This window comes from Centroberyx gerrardi, chromosome 11 (assembly GCF_048128805.1).
Source record: "Centroberyx gerrardi isolate f3 chromosome 11, fCenGer3.hap1.cur.20231027, whole genome shotgun sequence".
Taxonomy (NCBI): domain Eukaryota; kingdom Metazoa; phylum Chordata; class Actinopteri; order Beryciformes; family Berycidae; genus Centroberyx; species Centroberyx gerrardi.
In genome coordinates this window covers 29,100,639-29,123,501 of record NC_136007.1, presented here as the reverse complement: position 1 = coordinate 29,123,501, position 22,863 = coordinate 29,100,639, and the positions used below count along the sequence as shown (strand labels likewise).

The following is a 22,863-nucleotide window of genomic DNA, read 5'->3' as shown; positions in this document are numbered from 1 at the left end:
AAATGCAAATATAATAAAACATAAATGAGCATGACAAACCAAAGAAAAACAATGACACTGTAAACAATTTTAAAACAGAGTACAGTAATGTAAAAGAAAAGTAATCATAACAAGTCAAATTTAGGACGCAATGACACATCTATTCCTACAAACGTGCACTCACACATATACAGTATATGTATAGAAGCAGATTACATTCTCATCAGTACACACACTAGCAGAAATTTCTCACCCACTAGGTGAGAAATTTCCAGTCCCAATCTTATACCTTTTCCACTGCAGGTTATATTTTATTTTTATTTCACTTGTGGCCTAACCCCTTCACATAACCTTTGATTTAGCTGCATTCAGTGTCTAGTAAGAAACCATTTTGTGCTCTTTTGTGACCCCCATTAATGGAGTTATTAATGGCTCATTATTTGATATATAGGGGATGCATTTAACAGTAATTTATGAACTTCTCCACCAACACTTACTATATTCCCTCTATTTAATTGCTTTGCTATATGCTCTCTGCTAATGGTTCAATGTTAACAGCGAATATTAAAGGTGACATTGGGTACCCTTGTCTTCTACCGTTGTGGATATTAAAGAGTAATGTTCCATAAACTTTAACCATGGTTTTTTGGCACTAATACATAGGTTTCAGCCACCCTATTTTGTCATGGAATCGAAATACTGTATGGGCTTCAAAATCTTTAAACCTGTAAAACCTTTTCTACATCAATGCTTTTTCAGAGGTTTTTTTTACCCTGGTATGAATAAAACTCAGGGGGAAAACAGTGAATCCTTGTCATTTTTGCATGAAAAATTTAAAGAAACTGAATATATGCACAAAATATCGGCTATCGGTGGCTTCAATCCAAACTATTGGTGTCTGCCTTCAGAAACCAATATCGGTCGAACCGCAGTTCATCATACTGGTGTAGAGATTCCAGAAGAGACATCACGTCTCATGTAATCAGTTTCTTCTTGGGTCTTGGCTCTTTTCCCAGCAAGCTGTTTCTTCCAGGTCCATTCCAGTGGATTTGTCTGGCATATCCACAATGTTTCTGAAGTCCTGCTGGCATGTTACTGCATCTTGTTGATCCTCAAACAGCACTGCAGTCCCATCTTCTCTGAGGACTCTCAGTTTTGCTGAGTATATGATGTCGGATGTGAGGTTTTTAGTCATATAGTTGTTTTCTTGATAGGCTAAGTAGGTTAGTCTGCAGCTGCTAAATTTTAAATTGTGGTGAACTATGGTGGCTCTGATATAACTTAAATATACTAAAACAACCCAATATTCATTACGTCTCCTAGTTAATACTCAAAATCATCCCTAGATGGTTAATGCCATCTATTAAATCATTCTCCATCTTTGGTGCTAAGTGCTTGCTGTGGTGTTTCTGCACTGCACTTCCCAGAGATCACCTGTCAATCAAACAGTGTGTCCAGTACTGTGACGTCTTTTCCCTACCAGACACCGGGTGTCTGAACAGCAAATGTAAAAGTTTTCATGGTCTGGCTAGGTGTGTTATATCAGCAATAGAGATATATTAGCAATAGAGAACAGCAAAACGGAAATTTAATGATATGAAAATGTCACAGATTATTACATTTTCCTTCAAAATGAAGGGCGGGCCTCCAAAGTGTTTGAGTCAAAAGTCCCTTGACCCCTGCTGCTCCGACGCCACGGCCTTGTGTGCCTGTGTAGTGAAGTTCTCATCAAAGGACATCTACTTCCAAAATTTAAGGTTCATTTTTGGCTTTTCAAGCGTGCAACACCACTTGCCTTGTGCTATGGTTGTGAAAATTTAACGATTGCTCCCCATTTTGGGCCTAGCTTCCGGACAAATTGAAATTCTCCCGCTGCAGCCGAAATGTCATGAATCAGCTCTTCCCTCAGGGTTTAGTGAGAGATATTTTTCTCCAAGAAGGAAAAGCCTGAAGTGACACTCTCTCCACGTGCATGTGCGATTGTGTGTGCACGTGTGTGGGTGTGTTTCAATCTGTGTGTGTCACTGCCACCAGCGATCCCTCTTGGCACCGACATGCCTCTAATGGGGAGCAAGGGGGTGGGGAGGGGATAGAGGAGGTGGAGAGGGAGCTGGGTTGCCAGAGCACAGGTTAATCCACTAATTGGGAGCGCAGGGAGACGGGTTGCCAGATTGTGATGGCCACCAGGAGGGGCCGTTTAAGGGGGACATCTGTTCCTGCTGGAGAACAGCCGCCCTCACAGCTCCCTGGTTTCCTCTCCGACACTCATCTTCTTTATACACAAACCTGACAGCAAGGGTCCCCCCCTCTAGAGTCAAGTGGTACCTCCGACTCAGGGAGACCAGCCTGTTTCACTCATCGCTCAAAAAGCTGAGCTTTGGTTGGAGAAGGATAAAGGATTTACGTACAGAGCAGAGTTTTCTTCTTTAGAGCAGTTTTTCTTGGAGGGGAAGGGAATTGTCTTGCCAGGGATTTTGTGTATAGTAAGGCCAGTTTGCTATTACTGAAACCGGCAATTGTAATCAATATGTTTTGTCACTTCACATGGCCTGCTGTGCCATATTTCAGCCAGGAAACAGTACAAAAATAGTCTTCATTTCATCAATAGACAATTTCTGTAGCCGTTACATTGACAATGACTGGAATGCAGAATTTGAGCACTCATCCAAGCTTTTACACCCAAATAAATTTAATTTCATAGTAATGCTAACAGTAGATAATGTGCCTATATCCAGAAAAAGAAGTCTGTTTCATTTGCAGGGGAGCAGCATGAGAAATTGTACACTAAATTGAATTGTAAATTTGAATCTTGGCTCTCCTTTTTCTAACTTTGGGAAAGTCTAACTAAGGATACAATGATGCTGAGTATTGGTATTGAGCTAATCTTTGCCTACAACACTGGATTGGACAGCAGAAAATGGGACTATTATGATGCATTATGATCAGTACATTCATGTAAATTGATTCAGCCCTGAACAAAATATGCTGCAATATTAAGTTGTACTTATAGATTTCTGACTGTCTGACTCTGTTTCTGTCAGGATACGCCATCCTGCAGGCCATCATGGAGAAGGCAGGCCAAAACAACTGGCAGGTCAGCGCGATCTGCGTAGAAAACTTCAACGATGCCAGTTACCGGCGACTGCTGGAGGATCTGGACCGGCGACAGGAAAAGAAGTTTGTCATTGACCTGGAGGCCGAGAGACTGCAGAACATGCTGGAGCAGGTGATGCCACCATAACATTATCATTAATTTGTATATTAAAGTAAATGTCATGATATCACTTGCGTCACGTGTGCAGAAAGAGTATAGATATTCCAACCAAAGAAAGTGATCAGAATGAGCGTTTACATGACGAAATTTTATCAATTGAACGGATTATGAAGTACTATTCTGATTACAAAAGGCTCCACCTAAACGCAGCTATTGTTGAGTGTATTTCCAGGTTCTCTGAAGTGCAGCGACAGCCGCAGGGCTGTACTGTATTTGTTGGTTTCAGGACTGCAGAGATACAAATTACACAAAGTTCCTACACTCACTTAATGTTTGTTTCACTCAATGTTGTGAGTCTGTTTTCATTAATTAGCAAGTTTTTAATTTTCAAAACAGTCTGTTCTGATCTCCAGTGGTATTAGTTGGCATAAGCACACTCAGAATGTCCTCCTCCTCCTACTCCTCTTCATCCCTTCATCCCGCCATCCATCCCCGGGGCAACTGGTGTCTCCATAATTGTTCAATTATTCAGGAAATCTCCACTCTGACATCTGTCACAGCGCTAACAACTCACTGTGTGTGTGTGTGTGTGTGTGTGTGTGTGTGTGTGTATCTTTGCCCCACGGACCGGCAGACATCCTATTCCGTCTTTGCTAGACCCCAGTGCACAGAACATCTCACAAATAGACATAATGGAGTCTGTCATATTTAGACCTTGTGGGATGATACTTTGCTATGTGCAGTGATGGTCAGAGTTATTGCCAAAGACATAAACACCTATTTTTGCCTGTATTTGTGCCAACTGTCATCTTTTCTTAATGTACATTTTACCAACTCGATCCAGTTTGATCTGAATGTATAATTGGGCCTCATTAGCTGCTTCTCAACAGCACGGTTAAAGCATCCTAAGACATATGAGCAACCAGCTGCCAGTGCATTAAATCATGCGATACTACAAACCTGTTTTTATTCGCAGATGGACTTCACACCGATGACTGGTGACCGAGTTAGTAGTTGTACAAACTGTGCCATAGTTGCGAATCAACAAAGTTCATGAAATCAAGTCCCATTTAGCCTTTAAGAGTCAGGTCTGTTAAAGCTGTGCTATGCAATCTTCGCACGTTGGCGTCCCCAAAGGATTTGAATTTTGAGGACTTCAATACCCAGAAATCCAATAAGGTGACATCAGTAAACTGCACAAAACACGCTCATGTTTACCAACACGGCCGGTCTGTGATGCTTTATACCAAAGATACCAAAGGGGCAAGAAAGGCAAAAGATCTAAAGTTTTCAGCAAAAAGTGGAAATGTCTTCCTTCGAGATAACTTGATACCTTGTATTTTTCTTTTTCATTTAAAGATGCTGATAAAACGCGCATTTCCCAGTTTCCATTTGTCGCTTGCTGTTGGTGGAAAAGTGACCATACCCAACACCAGTATTTAAATTGAGTAAATAGTAGGGGTGGGACGATATGCTTATCAAAGGATACAATTCGATACACGATATGGGGTCACGATTCGATACAACAATACAATGTAATAAATAAAAGTTCAATGACAACAAAGTCTGAAATATGGCAGAATTATGTTTATTTCTGAGTCACAAATCTTTCTAGCAATGGCACTGGCTTGCTAGAATGTAAATGTTAAAAATATCATTACAAAGTGCAAAACATTTTATTTCCATGGAGAACTTGTCAAATTGTGATGGGCAAGCGTCTCAGTTGTGATTATTACAGCAGAATAAAATGGAGCCAATATCGCAATTCATTTTTCCGCCCCACGATACCTATTGTCACATTTTTGTATTGCGATATATTGAATTTGGATATATTGTCCCACCCCTAGTAAATAGGGAGTATTTACGACATCTCAGAGACGAGGTGGGACGTTCTTCTCTGTTGTGTCCCAATCCATGATTTAGGTTGATGAGTGTATTTTCACATAAAAATCTTGTCTAGTGCAGCTTTAAATATCCCCAAATACCCCAGTTACAACGTGGCAAACACACCCTGACACTCAAGTCTTGACAGCAGTGAAGAAGCTATTGTGGATTTGATATCAATCTGAGCTTTTCTGAGGGATTAAAAATATTTTCTCATCTTAATTCACGCCCTTATTAACTGGACGTCCGGTGGGATTTCCCAGCAGATGTCGGCTTTCAAAATCAGTTTTTATCACCGAGATGCAGCTCTGTGATTACATCTGTGTGTGTGTGGGCGGGCGTGTGTGTGTGTTGTCTCAGGATGTCAAGAAGCATTGTCACGTCTCTGAAAGCGTGGAGTGTTTACTCCCTCAGTAAGACGCTGACACGACCGCCTGTTCATTTGTTTAGACGTCCGGCGGCGGCTGATCTTCTCCGGATTAGAGGCGGCGGTCACACCGTGTCGGGACGCGCACACTCGGCTGTCACCGCCGTCGTTTAATGTAATTAAAGTATGCCATGCTGTAATCCAGTCAGATTAACGCCGAGCTCTGCTCTGCTCTGCTCTGCCTCCTCACAGATCGTCAGTGTCGGGAAGCACGTCAAGGGCTACCATTATATCATGGCCAACCTGGTGAGGAGAGAACTCTGTGGTTTGTTTGTGTGTTTGTGTGTTTCTTTCTTTCTTTTTCACTTTCTTTCTTCACTCCTCACTGCCTTTCAATCCATTTCTTTCTTGCTTTCTCTTATCTGCTTCCTTCTGTCTTTGTTTCTTTGTTTCTTTGTTTCTTAATTCTTTCTTTCTTTCTTTCTTCACTCTACCTTTCAATCCATTTCTTTCTTGCTTTCTCTTATCTGCTTCCTTCTTTCTCTGTCTGTCTTTCTTTTACTTATTTTCTTTCTTTCTTTCTTTCTTCATTCTACCTTTTGGTCCATTTCTTTCTTGCTTTCTCTTATCTGCTTCCTTCCTTCTTTCTTTGTCTTTCTTTTTCTAATTGTATTTCATTCTTTTGTTCTTAATTCTTTCTTTCTGTCTTTCTTTCTTTCTTTCTCTTTCTTTCTTCACTCTACCTCTTTATCCATTTCTTTCTTGCTTTCTCTTATCTGCTTCCTTCCTTCTTTCTTTGTGTTTCTTGTTCTCATTTTCTTTCTTTCTTTATTGCTTTACTCTACCTTTTTCCTTCTTTCTTTCTTTCTTTCTTTCTTTCTTTGCTTCCAAGTCTCTCTATTTCACTCTACCTCTTATCTATTTGCTGCTGCCTCTGTAATTGTCCTTCAGTCCAGATGTCCAGTCAGTGTGTGTATTGATGAGTGGACTGTGTCCCTCCCAATAAATTTAGAAGACAGGCTAGGGAGAAAGCAGATTAGATCTGGCACGAGGTATTACAGTAAACCACTGTTGCTGTACTGGACCACACTTTTTAGTAGGGTCACCGTATGGGTTTTTGGAGGCCAATATTGATATTTTTGGATAACTGGTACTTTGAGTCAACATCTTAAACTTCTACTATCTTCATCCAACAAACAATATGCAAAACCTAAATCAAACAATCTAATGTTGTACACAACTAATGTTGTATTATTCCAATTAGTATTCCAATGTGGCAGTTTAACAAGGACCTAATGAAAATACTACAGGCTCTTTGATACATCAGCACATGGAGATGCTGGACCTTAGCAAGCATAATGATAGTGTTTTTCCAATGCAGCACAGTAATGTCCATTTTATGCTGATGACACCATCTTGGCAACTAAGTTGAATTTTTACAATCATACAAATCCCTTGGAATATGGCTAGAGAATAGATTGTGTTTTTGTACAGAAACTTGCTTGCATGCTTCAATACCGATATGTCCATCTAACCCTGACTGTGGGCTCACTCTGGCTGAAAAAGACAAGGAAAGATCAGGCAGAGTTTGCAAGATGAATGTTCTGTGATTTGGTTTTCGACTTTTACGACTTTTCTCTCAGTTGCTGGGTTTTCATCCAATTTTGTGCAAATTATGATGTATCAAATTAGAAATAATGAATGGAAAGGTCACATTTTGACAACATTTCCTCAATATTGCAGAAATCTTTTCACACTCATGAGGCAGATTTGTTTTCTTCGCTAAAGACATTATGAGATGAATAGTGATGGAATCGCATTTGTTAAATAAAAATGTAAAAAGACGAAAGACGCTTTCCATTTTTCTAATGAATGCATGTTTTACTTCAAAAGTTTGCTCAAAATTTGCTCAATAGTTGGAAACACAGTCACAGTATTTGTGCCATCATGGTACTTGTCGTCACTCCCTCTGCCTTTCCCCTTCCACCTAATTATTTTTTTTACTCCATCTCTCGCTACTCGTTTCTCTCTGCCCTCTCTGAACTCAATCCATAATCACTCACCCCCCGTTGTCCCGGTGTCCTCTCATTCCCCTTTTGTTATCCCCAAGGGTTTTAAGGACATCAACCTTGAGCGCTTCATGCACGGCGGGGCCAACGTGACCGGCTTCCAGCTGGTCGACTTCAGCAACCCCATGGTCATCAAACTGATGCAGCGCTGGAACAAGCTGGATCAGAGGGAGTACCCGGGCTCCGACGCCCCGCCCAAGGTACACCTCCTTCATCATCATCATCATCATCATCATCATCATAATCAGTGTGTGTGTATGTATTAGATAAGATAGGGAGAAACATGGGGAAAGGGGAAATTGGGTTGTTCCTACAGAAAAATAGTAAAGAAAGAGAATATAAATAAGAAAGAAGCAAATACATTAAGGGGAAGCAAACATAACACAACTGACAATTGCAGCACTAGAATGTAGCAAATAGAAATACGTGAATGAAAAGTATGAAAATGTATTACAGCATGTTTACAAGGTCTGCAAAGCAGTAGAGCATATTGAAATACACTAAAAACTAAATGTACAATATGAAAATATGCAAACAGGCGTCGTCGTCAGCAGTCTGCTCCGCTCCATCCAGCGCTGTCATATCCAGCAATGTGACAGACTGACCCACTTTGAGGTTTCTTGAGCCACACAGATTGGAGATGGCACTGGGGCAAGAAGGCATCACGCTATGGTGGTCACCAAACCTCACCCCCCACCCCCAGCAAATATCTGTGTCCAACAAGGATTTCTATTTTAAAAACCAGATGCAGTGGAGTGGAAACGGTGTGAGACAAGGAGGTGGTGTGTGTGTGTGTGTGTGTGTGTGTGTGTGTGTGTGCGTGCGTGCATGCGTTTCCCCACTCTATTTCTTGATAAATTGCTCCCTTGACTGGAAATCCATTCTGACTAAATTACTCTGCTCCCCACTAAGTTTCTCCATAGTCTAAGTCACAGTCAACTCGTCTTATATATTAACCACCAGGAGTGAGTTGGGCCTTTTTGCTGGTACGTTTATCTACCTAAAAAAAAAACACAGCAAAGATAATGCCTTGTGTTAAAAAGGCCCAGGCATTAGCAAGCAGCGACCCAGTGAGAGACTGCTGCCATGTTTGACAGCAGCAAGCTACTGCAGGAGCTCTGAGGAAATGTAGTGTGTACATTCATTCATGCACTTGATTTATTCATCCAGTGTGGGTCTTTCTTGAGTCCATGACGGCAAGTAAGCGTACTCCTCGGACCTAAATGTCCTCTTCTTAGTGTCTCGTGGGGGTGCAGGCGGTGAAGAGGTTCAGCCATGGTTGGTGAGTCCAGTTTTCTCTGGACGGAGCGCTCGCTCACTGCTGTTTAGGAGACGCTTTTGGATTTCCTACCAGTGTCCATAGCCAACACATGCAAATCTATGGCATCTATAGCATCTCAATTAGTTAGGATGAGACACTCGTCTCTGTTGTAGTCCCACTAAAAGATTTAGGCTTATTAGATAGGGTTTTTCTTAAAAATCTTGCATGGTGCAGCAACTTTAATTGGTAAAGTGTGGTTGCACTGTGGCTGCTTTCTACAACCACGTTCACATCTAGCCTATTAAACCAAGCTGCTAACCGAAGGGTGCTATGCGCATTGCTTAGCCTACTACTCTTAATAACTAAAGTAAATAGTCACATGCCTTCTGACTGGCGCATTGGGCTGAAGCTCCATGCAAAGAATCATCCTTTACAGTCCATCCATTGCACCCTCTCCAAGTCCATGTCCCTGCCAGCTTAGCGCCTAAAGTGGTAAGGCCGGCACTTCAGGAGCCGGGTGATAAGTTAGTTTACCCCCCACCACCGATGTGTGTGTGTCTATGTTATAGTGGGCAGCTTGTCAAAGCGCAACAGGGGCAGTCTGCAGCAGCTCCCATAGAGAGCCGTAATGACGCAGTGAGCAGTGGGCTAATGAATAGGATTCACCCGCGGCCGGAGGGGAACTTAATGAACTCCTGCTAGTCGGGATAATTAATGCCAGGCTGCCACTCGGTTGGACTACACACTTGCCTTTTCCCCTTCTTTTCTCTCACTCTCCATCTTGCTGCCTTTCTGTCGTTCAGTCTATTAGGTTTTGCCCTCCGCCAGAGGTGGGTTTTGGGGAAACGTATGGTTCATGTGGGAGAGACAGATTTTGCAGATGGAGATCATCTGAGGCTGTACGAAGTGTTCAGGTCAAAGATAGATTAAGGGAAATTGGGAGGCTTAGACTGAGGGGAATACGCTTTCTCTCTCTCTCTCTCTCTCTGCTTTTGCATTCGCAGAAAATAATGAGCAGAGGGAAAACGCTGCCTCTCCGTAACAAGAAGGCCATTATGGCGTGTTGTTTGGCCCTGCGGAAACCCAGCGGGCTCTCAGAGGAAGCCGTACGCAGTCCAGATCGTATTTAAGGAGATCTAGCCGGCAAATATTGCAGAGCACTTTGCCTGTCCGGCTAAATCAGCGTTTAATTGGCCTCATACCTTTTTCCACTGTCTGTGCCCCGGCGTTGTGTACACCTAAAACCGACAGGACAGCAGGGCGGCCTCAAGGTTAGAGAGACTGTAACTGTACATTGACACGGTCCAACCCTGCAACAGCCAACGTGCCCTTGAGCAAGACCCTCAAGGATGTCGAGGATAAGCCATGTCTGGATAAGGACGTCAGGAAATGCCTAAAATGTAATTCAGATGAAGGGGAGAGGAGAGAGAGAGAGGGAGGGAGAAGAGAAAATGGGATTAAATAGAGGATAGACAGAAGAGACAGGAATGAGAGGGCGTTGGAGGTTAGAGAAGCTTGAAAGTAGTCTAAGAAATCTGTACACAAGCCAATGTTTTACACCCACACACACTAACCGCCCTCCCCATCCCTCAGTATACCTCGGCACTGACGTATGACGGGGTGATGGTGATGGCCGAGGCCTTCAGGAACCTGCGCAGGCAGAAGGTGGACATCTCCAGACGGGGCAACGCCGGGGACTGTCTGGCCAACCCCGCCGCCCCATGGAACCAGGGCATCGATATGGAGCGCACCCTCAAACAGGTGAGAGGCGGCAGAAGGAAATCGGGGGAGGAGAGAGGGGGGACAGAAGAGAAATGGAAAAGAGATGCTGGGGACACACTACAAGACTTAACAGACCGTAAAAGGATTGCAGAACGACTGAGATTTGCAGATTTTTTTACATTTTACGAGGTGCATTCACTTGGATTTGGGGAACACACACTTCACAACTTCCCCATATTCCTCCACCATGCATTCCCCCAACCCTGCATGAACTCTTGCGCTACTACTAAACCAACCAAAACAAACATGGAGGTGGAGCATTTTTCTTTCCACACTTCCTGTACTTTTTCCTTCTCTTATTGGCTATTCTGTTCAGATTTGATTGGCTGACCAGCTCAGTACAGGAAGATATCAAGACTTAGACTTGAGTCATAAAAATCTAAATGTTTGAGATAATAGTCATGATGTCCAGAAGCCAGAGATTAAAGTCCTGAACCCTCACACACTACAAGATCATCTGTACAACTGACCCAAATTAGCCCTTAGAAACCCCATATACAGTATAAATTTGACTCGACTGGACTTGGATATAGTCCGTTTGTCCTCTTTCAGCCCTTCAGTACAGTAAATGAATACTGCCTGACTGGTTGCTGGCTGTGTTATGTAGTTATTTGCCTGTGTTCCTCCTGTGTCCAGGTCCGGCTGCAGGGATTGACAGGTAATGTCCAGTTTGACCACTATGGCCGCAGGGTCAACTACACTATGGACGTGTTTGAACTGAAGAATAATGGACCCAGACGGGTAAGACTACACCACACTGCTTTGATTTCTGTAAACAGTGAACATCTGTGAATGGCAGTTTTATCAATGCTTTTTTTAATATGTTTTAACAGTTTTTTTTCAACAGTGAGAAATACATTATGCCAATATATGGTCGGGAGTAATATTCAGAGGAGATGTGTGCACTGCTGTTTGCTCTGTGTGTCTTGTCAAGTAGAGATGATGAATATGCGTGTTGTGGCGTTTTCCTATTATCATAAGTAGGTTGTGAAGAGCTTCAGTCTCAGCAAACATCCCTCCTTCTGTTATGAGAGAGAGAATGTCTGAAGGAAAGCGAGAGGAAATTTCAGGGAAAATGGGAAAAAGAGAAAGAGAGCGCTTGCAGCAAGCCGAGTGAGAGTGATGGAGAGAGAATGGGATGAAATAGAGTCGTCGAGGTGGAGCGGCGGGAGCGCGGTGGGGTCGCAAAGAAGCAGGGAGGAGTTCCCATCAATCAGAAAGCTGCTTTGCCCTGTCTTCCCGCACACAGCAAGGGTCCTGTCAGGACAGGGTGTGTGTGTGTGTGTGTGCGTGTGTGTGTGTATTTCAACCTCTCCCCCACATTCCCTACCATCGTCAATCTTCCTGAAGCCCCGGCGCAGAAGAGGTATCGGCCACTCACAACTCTTCGTTCCTTCTGGCTTCCCACCAACAGCCAACCAGCAGCCAGCTGGCTCGCTCCGCATTTCCATCCTCACTGACTTATGGTTGCTGTCAATGCTATATACTTATAGTGCTTTAACGGCTAAAGTTAGACCAATATATCAGTTTGACGATAAATCGGTTTGACGATACCGGCCTTTTATTAAAAATCAGACATTAGCGGGTCAGTATCATCCAACTCTGAGGTTCCTCTCTGATTAGCATCTTCGTCCTCTGAATATTTTCTTGGATTGATGATGCTGATGCCGCCTTCACGTCATATCTGATTTACGAGCTGCCGACTGAAAAACCGTTCACGTTGGCCTCCTAGTGGTAATTACAAGTAGCATATGTGGGAATTTTTCTCCCACTTGGCGTCACGAATTGCGTCAACACAGGCAGCGGATCCACTGATGTCAGTTTCCTTTGTCCCTCAGGGTCTTTTAGAAGAATATAGTAGTATTGGTTGAAAGTATAATACCTTATGGCAACATGAAGGAACAATTTGACCTTGCAACCGCCATCTTGGATGTGGATGTACAAGTTAAACATGTAAACACTTCCAAGTAATGGCAACAAGATACCATCCAATTCTTCTGATATGACGTGAACATGGTAGCTGATAGTTGATATTCAGTATCTTTAGATTTGACCATTTTTATGCCAAATAAATTCCAAATTATTACAAGTATTCAGTGTGAGGTTTGTTCTTGTCAGGGTGGAAAAGTCTCTGAGGCAGCAATTAGACCATGGGACACAAAAACTCTCCATTGAAACCAAAAATAATAATAATTATAATTCATTCATACATACTTGTGTGGAATACAACCAGTGTTGTATTCATCAAATCTACAATAAATATATAATCAATCAAACTGCATTATATCCATCATATCAGAGGTGGTCAACACTGACTGGACTAGATCAGATTTTTAGTAAAAGTATTTTTAATAAAATATGACTTACACTGGCCCTTTCCCTCCAGATCGGCTACTGGAATGATGCAGACAAACTGGTGCTGATCCAGGACTCGCCCCTGCTTCCCAATGACACTTCTGGCATGGAGAACCGGACTGTTGTAGTGACTACCATAATGGTAAGAGACCAGCACACACTCGCTCACACACACACACACACACACACACACACACACGAACATAGCATTTTGCATTTCCGGGTGCTTCCAAGAGAGTTTATCTAGTGCTTTAGCTGTTGGCAACTACATAATACCTCAAGGATATACAGACTCAAGAGCCAGAGGTTCAGTGGCTCATACATCATACATCCAACTCCAAACACATCATAAAAACCCACATTCACAGAGCCCACATGTGGCATCCTGACATTAAAGGTATGGTGATGGAGGTGTCCACTAAAAACATTTCAAGTGAAGTAAATGCCCATTCCTCTTGTAAACTGCCTTAGCTGTTTAACAAGTATCAGCTACAGTCCTCCCTATATTTACTTAAAGGAAAAATCCACCCTAGAACACTGTTAGAACAAGTATTAGTGATGTACCTTTCTTTTCTGGGCCCATTTTGTTGTTTGGCGGTGTATTTTTCTTATTCCTGCGGTTAACTGGCCAGATGTAGACAACGTCACATCACGTCCAGATATTTCCAGCACAGTTATAATGGAGTTTGACAGCAGAAAAATGTTTCAGCGATCTAAAACATTAACGGTAAATGTCAGCTTTTGGGGTCTCAGAATCAAAGAGCGAGGGCTTCTTTCTTGAATCACCATTTCGCACTGACATTTAACAGTCATACAGGGAGAAATGCATCGTAGAAGAGGCAGAGAGACCAATTTCTCCACCAACAGTAGCCTAAAATAGACCAGAATGCAATGCAGCTACAAGACATGCTGTGTTGTGAGTAAGGGGCGTGGCCACAGCCTTAGACACACCCCAATGTTCACAAACTAGTTGGCTAGCTAGCTAGATTTATACGCCCGTACGACCATCTTTGGTTGAAAGCAACAAGTTCACGCCCCTTCTCTGATGGGTGTTGAAAGGCATTCTGGGAGATGTAGGAAAGGTTGAGAGAAAACATTTCATCACAGAGTAGCAGAATGCACTGAACATCACAAATTGATGGTATCTAACAGTGTATCTAAGGGTGGATTTTTCCTTAAATTTTACACCTGCCAGTCAACCATCATGGCTAGACTGGGCTAATACTACTAGGCTGAAGACTGCAAGTTAGAGCTCATATCCCCATGCATTGCTCAGTATTCAATACATTACTGTGACTGTGACTGACCAGAGTTCAGGCATCACATGCGCTTTGTTGCTATGGACATTATCAGCATAGAAACTGTTAAAGAAACTGACGTTTTCTTTTTATTGCCCCGATAAGCATCTCAAGAAACAGCCACACGGCTCCATAACCGGCTGCCGTTACTTAGGTTTTCTTTTTATTGCGCCAATAAACATCTCATAAACCTGTCACACAACTCCAAAACCGGCTGCCGTTACTTAGGTTTTCCTTTTATTGCACCGATAAACATCTCAAAAATTACAGTCATACAGCTCCAAAAAGCAAACGAAAGTAGTTCGTACACATGACAAAGACATGATGGGCCTTGTGAATGGGGAAATATGACTGTAAGGGTGTCTCTGGCTGTCTAGAGTAAAGCAGCCAGATCCTGACCGTAGAGACTGAGTGGAGGAGGGAAGGAGGTGGGGAATGGAGAGTCATAGCTCAGCACAATCCTCCCTCTTTTCAGCCCCTGATGAGGAACCCCATTTTAAGAAACTGAGCCCCAGTTGGACGCGAGCAGGATATGAAAGCCCTTAATGGGAGAGTGATGGACACAGCCCCGAGCCAAAATGAAGCCCTAAAGACACTGGGCGAGAGGAGAGACACGACAGCTATTTTAATGGACACCCTATTCAGGAAAGTGAACAAGAAACGGAGCCGCTCAGAGCCATAATGGAGCCCCCTCAAGAGGAAAATGAAATACAAATGGAGGAGAAAAAAAGCACTGTCTTTATTTAAGGACGTTGCTTGTGGATGGACACCTATTGGGGCAAAAATGGGTCCCGCACTCCTAACAGCACAGTGTCTTTATTTACTAGCATAAACAAGGTCGCACTACACCCATTTGTGTGTGTGTGTGTGTGTGTGTGTGTGTGTGTGTGTGTGTGTGTGTGCGTGTGTGTGTGTGTGTGTGTGTGTGTCATTGCATTATTACACCCAGTGTACTTGTATGTGACCCATCAAAGTTCGAATCCCCATCATGGTTTGAATTTGTAGTCCGTGCAAAAACCTACGGACACGGAACTGAAAAGTGAGCCAATACTTGAATGTTTCTAACTGAATTCCTGTTTGCTCTGAATCTGTCAGTCGCTTTCTCCCACTCTCTCCCACTACCTGCTCTGCAGTATATTACACACTCAGAAGGCTTCCTGTAAGCTCTAAAACAGCTTAGAAAGACTAATGCTCTCATAATCATCCCAGTTCATATCCATCACGCTTTTATTGAGCATGATATTATAGTTAAAGCGTGACGGCTGCCTTTTCGCTCCCGCTTCTAATGTTGGGTTTGACGAGTTCTTGATAGTAAGGTTTGTTTACCGTAAATCTAATGAAGTGCCCCCAGTATTATATGACCCTCTGCATCTTAGTCTAAGCTCCCACGAGGCATAGGATAGGTTTAAAGTCCATAGCCATACATGATACACACCTTTTACTCTGTGAAGGGCAGTTTTAATGTAAGAAATTAAAAAAAAAACACAGGGTAATTCCCCCAGGTGTAAAAGTAGAAGAGAAAGAAGAAAATGCCGTTCTTGTTGTGCACATCAAACTAGAACGGAGATGAAACGGATTCACACAGTTAGGAGCTTTGTGTTATTTGTATTCTAGTGTGTGTGTGTGCTTCTTGGGTCATTTTCTCCTTATTTTCTCTTACTTTACATATGTATCATGGCCTCAGTTTGTTGTAAGGCTAGAGGACGCAGGTGGCGCCTGTTTTACATAAATACACAATTCTTTCTGATGAGCTGCTATTTAAAGAAGTACAGATTATGGCAGAAAAGTCAACTGTTTTGTACATTGCATTGATGCTTTGGTTGTTGTGTTAAAGTATCATCTCCTACCCTGCAAAGAATGACAATCATGGGAATCATGGGAATCAAGGGATTTTATTTTGTACCCAGATTTATCAACCTGCTTTCAGGGTATTTTTAATCAAATAATTTTGCTAATTTCAGTAAATGTAACTTTTTTTCAGGATAGGGTAAGTGACATTTTAATAGAAATAAATGTATGTTTTGCTCCTCTCTATCTGATTGATATAACACAATAATGATTCAACCTAGAGCCAGTTAATGAAAGCTTTTCCATTTGCTGTTCTAAACACCTGGTGTCTGGTAGATCGTTCCTGGGAAAATCCTCTGGTGCACAGGAAGTGATGCGTTTTACATTTTTGGTTTGTTTGGAATCAACAGAAGAAGAACTGGGTAGTTAGCATGAGCAGTGATAGCCACCATGGCTGAACAGACAGAGAAAAGAGAAACTCAAACTGTATCAACAGAAAATTCAATGAAACAGACATTACAGTACTGGACACACTGTTTGATTGACAGGTGATCTGTGGGAAGTGCAGTGCAGAAACACCACAGCAAGGAGCTTTAGCAACAAAGATGGAGACAAAATAATTAAAAAAAAAAAAATCTTTGTTTCTTTCCTTGTTTCATGAAGTTATATTGGCATTAATCAAGTGAAATTCATTGAAATGATCAAAATTATTTGCCAGTGCAGTGAGAAAATTTGACTTAAACATTCAAAAATAAGGCTGATAAGTGTGGATACAAAATAAAATCCCTTGCCATGCTTGTCATTTTTTACAGTCTATTTAAAATCCATGGGTCAGTTGTTGGTTTCTGTGATGCATTAGCATCGTCTGCTATGTAGGCTACTACTCTTCATATTTCCGTGTTGTCTTCTCCTGACACAGTATCAACACTAGGGTTATATATAAATAAGGTGGGCCTGCTGCATAGCCAGGCTTGATAGGCGAGAGAAAAAGATTTTACCAACAGAACTGCATAGACATGGTTAATTTCTGTGCTGTTTTTGATTTGGAACTGATCAGTTCATCACTGATACACAATCGATTTTGTGTTTAGATAATGTTAGATTGTTAGCTTGCTGACTATAGTGTCTGGTCATCTAGCTATCACTGTGTTGTTAACACATCTGAGAATGTTACCTGGCTAGCAGCTAGTAGTTGCCTGTTAACATTAATATCAGTTGCTTTGCTAAATTAGCCTACTGGCTAGTTAGCTAGCTAACAATGCGTGTTTCGGAGTAGAGACTAGTGCAAACAAATCTATTTTATCAGACGATTCACTTTTACTTATAATGTTAATGAATAGACCTGCACACACAACACCACTATTCTTTCTTTTTCTGGATATAATATATATAGCTAGTATGTTTTTTCAGATAGCTAGCCTAGTCGTTATATATTTTGACATTATTTGTGCACAGCCAATGGACCTGCATGATGGCGCCAGCCATAGTTAGTGGGAGATTTGTGTAGCAACTGCAAAACCTCTATAGACAGAGACAAGGTTTGACTGTAGGCTTGTAGACAGGACAAGGGTTTAAAAGCTTTGATGAAGCGTTTCTTGGCTTTGAACTCACCAAGGCTTTCCATGGCACTTCACTGGGTGTTAGGCCAAGCTGCACTATCGATCTGCCAGAGGGTATAGACGCCTGTAAGAGGTGCTACTATAATGATGTGTTTGTACAGTCTTTGTTAAGGGAGTTCTGGGGCGGGCAAAAACTCAGGAGTTTGAGGAGAGACCAGTAGGATACCCACAATGCAGTGCAAACGCACTCAACTGATCCATGGATGTTCAAACATTATTGATTAAAGAACAAAACAAACAGAACATTGATGATGATTCATTGCAAAAAAAAAAAAAGAAAAAAGTTTGACTTTTCTGTATAATCTGTACCTCATTCTATCTATGGTCATGTAGAAAAATTATTCATGGTGAGACTAATGGTTAAATACATTTTGTTTTGTCACACATACATTCACATGCTATTCTTTAATTGCATTTCATACTGCATACAACTTATTGATGCATAGGATGAGGTGAGAAATAAATGTCACAAGCACTTTTAGATTTAGATTTGAGTTGTTTTCAGTTTTCAGACAGTCAGTACTGCAGGTGTGTGAGGGTTGAGGCATGGCTATAATATTGTTGGCATTCATTAAAGCACCATGGTGATGTTATACCCAGGACAGGGCTGTGATGTCCAGTTGAATGCACTTCATCTAAGAAAAGCACATTGGACTTTGTCAAATAGCTTTTTTCTACTTGTGTTTTAAATGTGTTCCCTCTCTGAACGTAAAAAAATAAATAAAAATCTTATTTGTGCTGGAAGTGGCAAGTGATGACTGAGATACATAAATGAGTTGCTTAGTGAGAAGACATTACTGTGTGTGTGTGTGTGTGTGTGTGTGAGAGAGAGAGAGAGAGAGAGAGATGGGGAATATTTCATGAATTGTTGTTTTTGTTGTCAAGTTATCGTAAATATGGCCCATCAATTTGATGCTTATTACTATTCATACTCCAAACCGACTGTTTGACACAAATTGTTTATCTCTCACAATGCACATAAAACACACACACACACACACACACACACGCACACACACAAAACAAACAAATAGATTTTACACAGCACAGTCGAACCATTCCATCATTAATGTGAAGTGTGTGTGTGTGTGTTTGTGTATGCCCGCTTGTACCCACATGTACATATATGTATGCATTTGTGATATCAAGTGTACTCAGGAGTGTGTGCGTGTGTGTGTGTGTGTGTGTGTGTGTGTGTGTGTGTGTGTGTGTGTGATGGCATGTCTAATTAGTCTCATTAGCCACTGAGTGAAGCAGGTTGGTTGTGATTATTGACCAACCTGTCAGCCATGCTGGGCTTGGTGTGAAGACCTCTGAAAGTCTGCTGCTTTCTTCATGCCAGAAACACCGACTGCATCCTTTATCACTGCCATTTCCTCCATTCCCTCAGCCGCCAGCACGGCTATATTATAAATCATATGGATAGGACTACATTTCACCTGATTTACATCTGAAAGAAACTCACAAAAACATCTGCCAGGAGTCGTATCAATCTGTAAATGAAGAGTTCATTTCTAAAATGTTCCGTATCCATCAAAATTAGTAGATGAAGTAGAGAAGAGTCAGTATGAGAAAAGGTGGTGCTCATAACGCATCATAAGTGCATTATAAGCACATTGTGTAATTATTATAAGCATGATATGTTCAACTGTAAGTAGGTAACTGTATAGTTAATGACATGATATAAACAGAATGTAATTTTATCTTTGTATGATGATTACATGGTAAGAAAAGTTTATCTATGCTTCTAATGGGATTATAATCTTCTTGTAATGCATCATAGTGCACTTCAAGTAAAGTGTTACTGAGACTATATGAGGTTACCCACTATTCTTTATAAAAGCCTCAATTTCAATTCAATCTCAATTTATTTTAATTTAATTGCCACCAATCGTTTTGCAGAGTAGGTGTCACCTAATTATTTCAAATTGTGAACGTCTCACTTTGGAATGAAACTCTTCAAATGTACCATTTATTTTGCACAGTAGCATTTTGTGCTGCCGTAGGCTCAGCCACGCATTTGCATTCCCTCCCCTGCTGCGTAGTCTTTGGTTTACCTTGCTTTGGCCCGGGGCAATGTCAAGCAAACACATCTTAAGAATAAATTGCTCTCTCTCTCAATATGCAATGGGCTGCCTTGCACAACAAAAGTAATTTGCTTGGAAATATGAGCGCAGAGGCCAAGGGAGTTTTTCATTTAGATTCATTTTCTTAGCAACGGCAGATCCAATGATCGATTGTCTGCCATCAGTCATGGAGTTGACAGATCTTGCCACCCCTTATTATGAAAAGTGTTAAGTCGAGTCAGGTTTGTTTTAGTTATTAAGTCATTCACTTTGACTACAGTCCATTTCTCACTCACATTTCTCTCTGCCTCTACTCAGTCACTCTTTCCTTCCTTCTCTTTTAGTCTGTGTATCATTCATCCACATTGAACACATTGATGTTCTATTTGATTGCCTGCCCTATGTCCAGTCTTTGTGTGTATATATACAGTATAACATTGTTATTGTGATTACATTTGCATTACTTTCTGCTGTGCTGTACAACACAACATTATCTCCACCAAAAAACAGCATCTCCCAGCAGTGTCAGGGTTGGGGCTAAATCAATTCAAAGTCGATCAATTTAAAGCTGCACTAGGCAACATTGCCCAAGTGGCAGTAAGAGAAAACTGTGTGAATTTTTGAAAGTTTGAAGGATTTCATTACCCAGAATTCATGATATTTTCTGGTGAAGAGTTTCAGCCATTGTTATTAGTCCAGCTTTCTCTGGACAGTGTGCTTGCTTAGTGTTGTTTAAGCTACAGTTTTGTATTACCCGACACCAGAATGTAATTTGGGCAAATAGGATGAATCTGCAGTGTCTCAATTAGGGGGAATAGAATGCTCTTCTCTGTTGCAGCCCCACTTTATGATTTGGGCTGATGAGAGGAGTGTATATTTCAATAAAAATCCTGCCTGGTGCAGCTTTAAAATGACTGTTATTCATGGGTTTATGACAGAGCAAAATCTTTGTCATTTTGGACTTTAAAGAAAACCCACTCCCTTTACGGACCATAACGAAATTGAATTGACCTCAACCCTGGTGAGCACAAGTGCCTGTGTGTTGTTCTGTTGTCTGTCGGTGAGTTAATGAACCATTGCGTGAGTCCACTAGTCTCCTAGTCTTGTCTGTCTGTCTGTCTGACGGTGTGGTTCCCTGGTTATGGTCCCTTGTGTAGGAGGGTCCCTATGTGATGCTCAAGAAGAACTGGGAGCTGTACGAGGGCAACGACCAGTACGAGGGCTACTGTGTGGACCTCGCCTCGGAGATCGCCAAACACATCGGCATCAAGTACAAGATCTCCATCGTCCCCGATGGGAAGTACGGCGCCAGGGACCCAGAGACAAAGATCTGGAACGGCATGGTTGGGGAGCTGGTGTACGGGGTAAGAAACTCTGCTGGTTTTGGGAGGGGGGGTCTCTTTGAGTGATAGGAAGTAGGTTGTCAGCTCCCTAAAGCACTATTCTGAACAGAAATGAGCTTTTCATCTAAGCTGATTCATTTCATTCAAACTGTAATTTCATGCTGTCAGTATGATCATACATGACGGTAATTATAGACAATACTGTGACTTCTTCTAATCCGTTAATACATTCAAAACAGGATAAATTGGTGTGGCACCTTGGGCTTTGAAAGAGAAATAGCTTCCTAAAACATTATGATAGCCAGAAATTGCTTTTTTTTTTTCTTTTTTTATCAAAGATGATTTATTTCATTCAAACTGTAGCCAACGAGAAATGGAGCTATTTGACCCACATATTCCACATTTCATATCCTGATGACCATTTAAAAAGTCCAGAGCTCTCTCACACCCATTTTGGTAAGTAATAAAAATAGTGTCTTCCTACTTATTGAAATGTCAATGTCAAATTCCTGAATGGAAATAACTTAAGCCAAATGGATTCCAGAGTGCATGTTATAATGTATAAGTCCTGTTATGTGTAGATATTGGAAGGTTTTGCTGGATAAGAAGCCTCTGGACAGCATGTCTTAGTCTGTAGAGTTAGACAGAATCTCTGTCTGGGAAACTGCTCCTATGTGTTGCACTGTGTAGATAATTAAAGCCCGTCTGAAAGCTATTTGTAAACGGGCTAGTGTTCTTTTCTGATGGTGCTAATGCTAGCAGGAAGAGGGCGATTAGAGTTAGAGCTGAGGGGTTAAAGAGTAGAAGTAGAGGTGTCGAGCTTGTTAAAGAATCTTTGAGGTAGCGATTTGGGGGTGAAGCGTCTTTCTGCAGCTGACCTTGCTGTGGGATGAAAGTGGATGTGAACACTCATATGAGGGAATGTTGGGATTTCAGAGGCAGAGAGGACATCAAAGAGAAGAAAAAGAGGTGTGTGTGTGTGTGTGTGTGTGTGTGTGTTCTTGCACTTCTGTCCTTATGAGGACCAAATATGTGCACAAGGATAGAAAGATGAGAATGCTCCAAAGTGAGGACATTTTGGCTAGTACTCACTTCTACAAGGATGGACTGGTTAAGGATTAAGACTTGAGATTAGGTTTAAGGTTAGAATTAGCATTAAGTATAGGCTAGGGCAGTGATTCTCAACTTTTTTCATATCAAGGACCCCTAATTTAGTACACATTAGGGCCACGGACCCCCATTTGATGAGAGATGTTCTCTTGGACCCAAATTGAGAACATTTTTATTGTTAAATATGATTTTGTATGAGTATCTGTATTGTAGGTAGAGAGATAACAGTGAAACTATGATCAAAATAGTCATTCCTCTGCATTCTCTATTTGTGTTAAGTTCTTGTAAATGAAATAATGGTGAATTTAATAATTCATCAATTTGCTGGGGACCCCCTGGAACCCCCTTCAAGGACCTCTGGTGGTCCCCGGACCCCACTTTGAGAACCACTGGGCTAGGGTAAGGGCTCAGGTTAGGCATTGTATTGTAGTGGTGAGGGTCACAGTTAGGGAATGAACGTAGTCAATGGAAGGTCCCCACAAGTATAGCAATACAAGAATGTGTGTGTGGGTGTGTGTTTCAAAATACATACCGTGCTGCACCAGTGTGTATACCCAGCACTGTACTGTACAGTATGTGATTGAGGCCATGGGGAGCATGCAGGTTTTTCTACAGCGTCCACGGGAGCATGCAGAGAGCTGAGGACATGCTAGCTGTCAGCACTTTCTCTTCTAAGACTTTTGCTTAGAGCCCATTCATTTCCTCAGGCGCTCCATGAAAAGCCCCCG

At 41.8% G+C, this 22,863-nt stretch overlaps 1 protein-coding gene across 9 annotated transcripts in view; it reads left to right on the top strand.

The window, feature by feature from the left end:
- The window catches only part of gria4b (glutamate receptor, ionotropic, AMPA 4b), a 104,398-nt gene that overhangs the window by 60,520 nt on the left and 21,015 nt on the right, over positions 1-22,863 (top strand). For 3 of the 9 annotated variants that reach the window (XM_078286870.1, XM_078286867.1, XM_078286866.1), the window contains exons 4-10: positions 3,021-3,205; positions 5,697-5,750; positions 7,555-7,713; positions 10,368-10,535; positions 11,193-11,297; positions 12,943-13,053; positions 20,840-21,025. In XM_078286870.1, the coding sequence (XP_078142996.1) occupies positions 3,021-3,205; positions 5,697-5,750; positions 7,555-7,713; positions 10,368-10,535; positions 11,193-11,297; positions 12,943-13,053; positions 20,840-21,025 (968 nt within the window). Of the gene's footprint in view, positions 1-3,020; positions 3,206-5,696; positions 5,751-7,554; positions 7,714-10,367; positions 10,536-11,192; positions 11,298-12,942; positions 13,054-14,684; positions 14,718-20,839; positions 21,047-22,863 lie in introns of those variants that run through there. The other 6 variants (XM_078286869.1, XM_071911351.2, XM_071911349.2 and 3 more) reach the window with 4 other exon arrangements.